Source organism: Limulus polyphemus, unplaced genomic scaffold, assembly GCF_000517525.1.
Source record: "Limulus polyphemus unplaced genomic scaffold, Limulus_polyphemus-2.1.2 Scaffold5175, whole genome shotgun sequence".
NCBI classification, from domain to species: domain Eukaryota; kingdom Metazoa; phylum Arthropoda; class Merostomata; order Xiphosura; family Limulidae; genus Limulus; species Limulus polyphemus.
Window position 1 is genome coordinate 42,877 of NW_013670785.1, and position 6,107 is coordinate 48,983.

A 6,107-nucleotide genomic window follows, 5' to 3' on the forward strand; every position below is an offset into this window, starting at 1 on the left:
ATTCATCTTCTGTAAGTGGACGTGAGAAACTAGAATATAAATGATTAATTATGTGAATAAAACAGACCACGGAAGTTGGTATTCAAGCTGCATTAACGATCACATGAACTGAAACTAACAAAACTGAGGTTCAGTTTCAACTTTCTTCACTCCTCAATTCACGCTACCAGAGTCACTTTGGATTTGTATTATGTACATATTAGGTTTAAATAATGATTTTTTTTTTCTACCTTGGTAGAGGTTATCATCCACATCCATGCTTTTAGCAATGCTGATACCGAAACCTTTGAGATTGTAGTTTTGATCAACATCAGCAGCAAATATACGCTGAAATAAAAAGTTAAATTTTTTTATTACTACTGAAAACTATAATGTGGAGTTCTGAATAAGTAAACTTAGGAAGGATTAAAAAAAAGGAAAGGTGACAAGATTTCTTTCATGGTTAAATAAAACACAAGATCCTTCTCTTTGTACAGCTAAAATAATAATAAAAAGATAACATTTAAAACACAGAAAACAAGTATCTTACCTTTGTAAAAGCAAAATATAAAGGACAGAATTTCGAATTATGAAATAAGTACCTTATTTTTTAATTCAAATTAAAAACATACAATTTCAAATAAATGAGCCAAGAGCATTAAAATACGGGAACTTCAAAAATAAGAGAAAAAAGAGTACTTACTGTCAAACTAAAATATGGCAAAAAATAAACAGGTATAGAAATATTACAAAAGGTTCTTGTATCTCATCTAATGGTGCCAGATAAACCTGTTGAAAAGTTGTGAGCAAAATGAACAAAAGGTTTACTTCGTACGACCAATAAAACCTTTTGTCAAATTCGGAAAAAACAGAGTTCTTTCTAATATTATATTTATTAGGTATAGTAATAAACACACTGACAAAGTCTAATAGTTACCTGACTATATTTGGGTTTAAGACCTGTTTCTGGGCTACCGTTATATATATACACAGCTCCCCTATCATCTTCATACGGTGCACCAATTGCAACATCTAAAGAGATGACAGAGCATTAATATTAATTACATGAATATGTTATATACTGCAAAAACATAAACACTAACAGACGTACTCGTAAGTTTGTGATATACAGGCATATTATGTTTTCCACCATTTGTACTAATATAGAAATTTTTCAAACACTCCATTTCTCTACAGTTTTGCCATAAAAAAGATGGTCCAGAAAACCACTGAGCTTTTTTCCTTATAGTTGCCCTTTGTGTTTTTATAGTTCTTGAAAACAAATAGTATCTACTCTGCTTGCAGGGATGTTGCAGCAACTTTGTGCATTAGTGTAGGAAAGGGACAACAACTGCAACATCCTTCACTGGTCGAGTAGATGTTGCCAACTCAGTACCGTCAACGAATACTGTGAGAGAATAATCACTCACACGATGATGCTACTGCAAAGAAAAGATACAAGGTTTTCTGTATCGGTACGGAGCCTTGATACTTTCATAGTCCTACTTGGTTTCAATGTGGATAATTCTCCAGATATTTGCCTCGATGGGAATAAAGCTAATGATCTATTCACAGATTCAGTGGAAATACCTGTGTAAGTGTCTATGCAGGCGCGTACAAAGTTATTTTCTTGTATCATAAACAAAGCTTGTTTCACTTTACATCACACCTGTACTTTACACCACACCTGTACTTTACATCACACCTATACTTTACACCACACCTGTCCAGTGTAAGTGTCTATGCAGGCGCGTACAAAGTTATTTTCTTGTATCATAAACAAAGCTTGTTTCACTTTACATCACACCTGTACTTTACATCACACCCGTACTTTACATCACACCCGTACTTTACATCACATCCGTACTTTACATCACACACTTGTACTTTACATCACACCCATACTTTACATCACACCCATACTTTACATCACACACCTGTACTTTACATCACACCCGTACTTTACATCACACCTGTACTTTACATCACACCCGTACTTTACATCACACACCTGTACTTTACATCACACACCTGTACTTTACATCACACACCTGTACTTTACATCACACCCGTACTTTACATCACACCCGTACTTTACATCACACCCGTACTTTACATCACACACCTGTACTTTACATCACACCTGTCCAGTCTTCTTATTTCTCACATACCTTAAAATTTAATATGTTTTTAAATTCAAATTACTTTGCAGGTTTCCTACTTGATCACCTCCCGTTATTCAACGGACCTATCCATTACTTGAGAGGAAATCAGTTCAACTGATAAGATCACAATTGTAATAAACTTAAAATAAGACCCAAAACTCGAATAGTTGACGATTCTTCTTCAAGAGAACAAAGAACATTAGAAAAATTGAATGCAGCTTTAAAGAATACAAGTACATTTATCAACAAAGTTAAGACTAAATACACATAAAACAATATACTGAAATCAATGAACATAAGAAAAAACATGTTAGGTCTATTATGAATTTGTTCTCCTAAAGAAGAATAGTCAACTATTCGAAAGCGCTCGAGTTTTAGGTCTTATTTTAAGTTTATTATACTATATATTTAAATCTTTTATGCTAACTCTTTTATCAAGACCACAATTGAATATTCTTTGGTAGACATACAAATGTACAAAGTATGTTTTTTTTTAAACATACTGTAAGTAAATATTTAAACTCTTTCTAAATTAGTAGAAATATTTCAAACCACTTCAATGTAAAAACTAGTTGATTTGAAGTTCCATGATTAAAACAAACAGAATATCAGGTTTTTTGGAAACATAATATTGTCATTAATAATGAACAATGAAATGTTGTTCCTGCTAATTAGTATAAAAAAAAATAGTGTTCTTAGATAGTTATAAATAATTTAACTATCAACACTATAACATTACTTCAGAACAATATGAAAGGTTAAGAAAACTAGTTTGAAAACTACCTAAAGCTGTTATAAGTTTTAGTAAGTTCTTTGTCACTTTACCCTAAAACTCATTTTGCTTTTGATTTTTCAAATTTCTAATATTTTTCTTTAGTTCCAGTCTTAATGCTGATGGAACAGTAAAGTTAAGACTAAATACACATAAAACAGTATACTGAAATTAACGAATATAAAAAAACATGTTAGATCTATTATAAATTTTTTAATCTATTACAATAAATAAGCCACTCGATAATGTGGAAGTACAAAACAAAAAATGATATGCAAACAAATCAACTGCCGACACCCGAGTCTGGGCACTGTCATATAATGTTATTATTTAATTAAATACAAATTTTCTGATTATAAATATATGTAAAGTTTGGGTAACAGCACGGTAAATTATCATTTTTTTATAACAGCCAGTTAAAATCATCTTGTTATGTGTTAATATGATCCTTTGGTATCTGTCAAGTGGTACTATTTGACAATACAATTTACCAATCAAGAAATATTAACACTTATCTTTAATTACACCAAGTAAATCTGTTTGGTGATGTTAAAGTTAAAATTATCAACTACTGATTTTAACTTATGATTTCTTCCATTAAGATTATGTAGTTAGGTTTTAGTGGGTGATCAACTTACCTAAATATCCATCTTGATCCAAGTCGCCGACCCTGGCTAGTGCTGAACCAAATCGAGATTTATATGTCTTTGATCCCATTAATTTTACAGATGAAAGCTGAAGCCCCTGTCCCAAGATTTACATGTAATAAATGAGTTTACTTATGTTACATACAAGAATTAAATACACATCCTATTTAGTATGCCTGTTCAGATTAAATTATCTTATCTAAATTTGTAATTTTTCAAAGCTATTTTATTCATAAGACTTATAATTAATTTAAAGATAATGGTTCCCTATCAAGGAATAAGAAAAGGGAAAAACTGTAATTTCCATTTTGTGTGAAATTAGGACACATTTAAAATAGATAAGAAAGATACGATCGAACACCAGATTTGTTAGAAACTGTCAGATATAATTAAGAGTTTTCAGATATCCCTGATATTATAACAATGAGTTAGTAAGAAATTGACCATGATTTTGAAATAAAAAATGTTTGTTCAAAAAAAAGCATTCTGGAACATATCTCTTACCATTTGATAAAAATGTTTTAGATCACCGGCATTAAGAAGTTATAACTTTTCCTACTGATATTGTATATGATAAAATTTTAGTGAATAAACTTACCACTCCATCACTGAGATAAAGGTACACTCTGCCTTCATTCGGAACCACCTTCTAGGGAGAACAGTGGTGCCCCCACAAGTAAGTCTGAATACTTATCGTTATTTAAATTAACTGCTAGAACTGTAGCTCCAAAGTACTCTCCCATCTATAACACAAACAAAAAAATGAAATTTTATTCCTAGTAGCCTATTATTTATGGGACATAAAAGCTGTTTCTTAAGTTTGATGATTTTGGAAAACGACTGTATTCAGGCTGTGCAGAATATATCAAATATCACCTACTAACATGATACAGGTGAGCAACCAGAATAATGTGTCAAGCATGCAGTGTTATTCTCAGAACAATTACTACACTGCCTGTTTTGTTTTGGTTCTGATCAGTTCCAAGTAAAGATTTTATACGTAAAAATATGACCCATTGTAACTGCACTTTTAAAACACGGTATATTCAATCAGAAACACAGTTCATTCTGTTGTTTTAAAGTGTAACATATTATATACCCCCCCCCCCACCACACACACACAAAAAACAACAATTTGTATTCTCTGTTATGTACAGGGTAAGCAAAAAATCTGGACACCCCCCTCAAATAAAAATAGTGTACATAAAAAAAAAGAATTTATTGACATATCTCATATTGATACAGACTAACAAAGGGTTCGATTAATAATCCGAGATGTCTGTCTGTTGGCGTTCCTTTTCATGATATAGGATGATATACATCTCTGTGTTCAATGTAACATCCTCCTTAGCATGTTAGGGGTGACCTTGGCGAAATTGTCAAGATTTTTTCTTACAAAGTTTCAGTTGTTTCATATAATTCCTTTTCCACAATCATTACTAAAAACACAAAAGAATAAATTGTTAACATGAGCTTTAAATAAAGGAAGGATGGGGTTGCCCAGATTTTTTTCTCCACCCTGTATTATGTTACATAACTTACCTGGCTTCCTTCAAACCTGGCTTCTTCTTTAAAGGATTTCGATGTAAAAAATGCATATCCACTGATGATGTAAACCTAAGAAAAAAGTTAAAGAAACTAATTAAATCTTTCTTTAGAACTGGATACGAGAAATGCATACTACACAGTAAAATAAATACATTTATTATCTAAGCATTTTCCTACTGAAAGTTTAATTGCAAGTATCAGTTTTAGATTAAGTTCATGTCTGTTTTATTTATATTTGACCAACAAACGTAACTAATGTATGTATATATTTTCTATATATAAAAACAAGAAGCATGGTACTATACATAAATGTTTTTATTTTAAGAGTTGGAGCCTCATGTTTGTAGACTAATAAGTGACAAGTTTTATTTGAGTATCATGTACAACATGATGTTTTAAATACTCTTTTTTCTATTCAAGTTTTAGTTAATATGATGATTCATATTACCTTTAAATATATGTATAACCTTTAAATAATTCATACAATGGGAATTCTTGGAGAAGAATTGATGGAATAGTTTTCCTTCTTTTAGATAATCTAGAGCATAATTCATTGTCTGTTAACTGTGATCCTAAATGAACAATAAGATCTATTACTATGTATAAATCTGAAGATTATTTTTGACCAAATATTATATGCAAACAACTGTTTGATAGGATTACATAACTATTTAATCATGTTATACTTGTCAAGCATGGACTTGACAAGTACCTCATCAGACTTAACTCCGATATCTAAAATTATTAGACACGGTTAATAGGAGATTACACATCATAATTATGTTCTGAAGGAATGAAAGGAAGCTTCTTTGCAAATTCTTAAAAATTCTGAACAAAATATTTTCATAGTAACTAAAACTTCTGTATTTATTAAGTTGAATTTATCGTACAAACACACCAAAAGTGTGCTTTCAATGTTTCAAGGCCCAGCATGGGCAGGTGGTTAGGGCGCTCGACTCGTAATCTGCGGGTTGCGGGTTCGAATCCCCGTCGCAC

General features: G+C 31.3%; 2 protein-coding genes across 2 annotated transcripts in view; both read right to left on the minus strand.

Annotated features, from left to right (window-relative positions):
• The window catches only part of LOC106472227 (integrin alpha-4-like), a 33,570-nt gene that overhangs the window by 24,568 nt on the left and 2,895 nt on the right, over positions 1–6,107 (minus strand). Inside the window, exons 3-7 of the mRNA XM_022400829.1 lie at positions 5,106–5,180; positions 4,162–4,306; positions 3,555–3,660; positions 917–1,011; positions 231–327 (exon numbers count right to left, since the gene is read on the minus strand). Of these exons, the coding sequence (XP_022256537.1) occupies positions 231–327; positions 917–1,011; positions 3,555–3,633 (271 nt within the window). The 5' untranslated portion in view covers positions 3,634–3,660; positions 4,162–4,306; positions 5,106–5,180. The remainder of the gene's footprint in view (positions 1–230; positions 328–916; positions 1,012–3,554; positions 3,661–4,161; positions 4,307–5,105; positions 5,181–6,107) is intronic.
• Positions 4,196–6,107, minus strand: part of LOC111089074 (integrin alpha-4-like) — an 18,711-nt gene continuing 16,799 nt past the window's right edge. Inside the window, exons 7-8 of the mRNA XM_022400828.1 lie at positions 5,106–5,180; positions 4,196–4,306 (exon numbers count right to left, since the gene is read on the minus strand). Of these exons, the coding sequence (XP_022256536.1) occupies positions 4,196–4,306; positions 5,106–5,180 (186 nt within the window). The remainder of the gene's footprint in view (positions 4,307–5,105; positions 5,181–6,107) is intronic.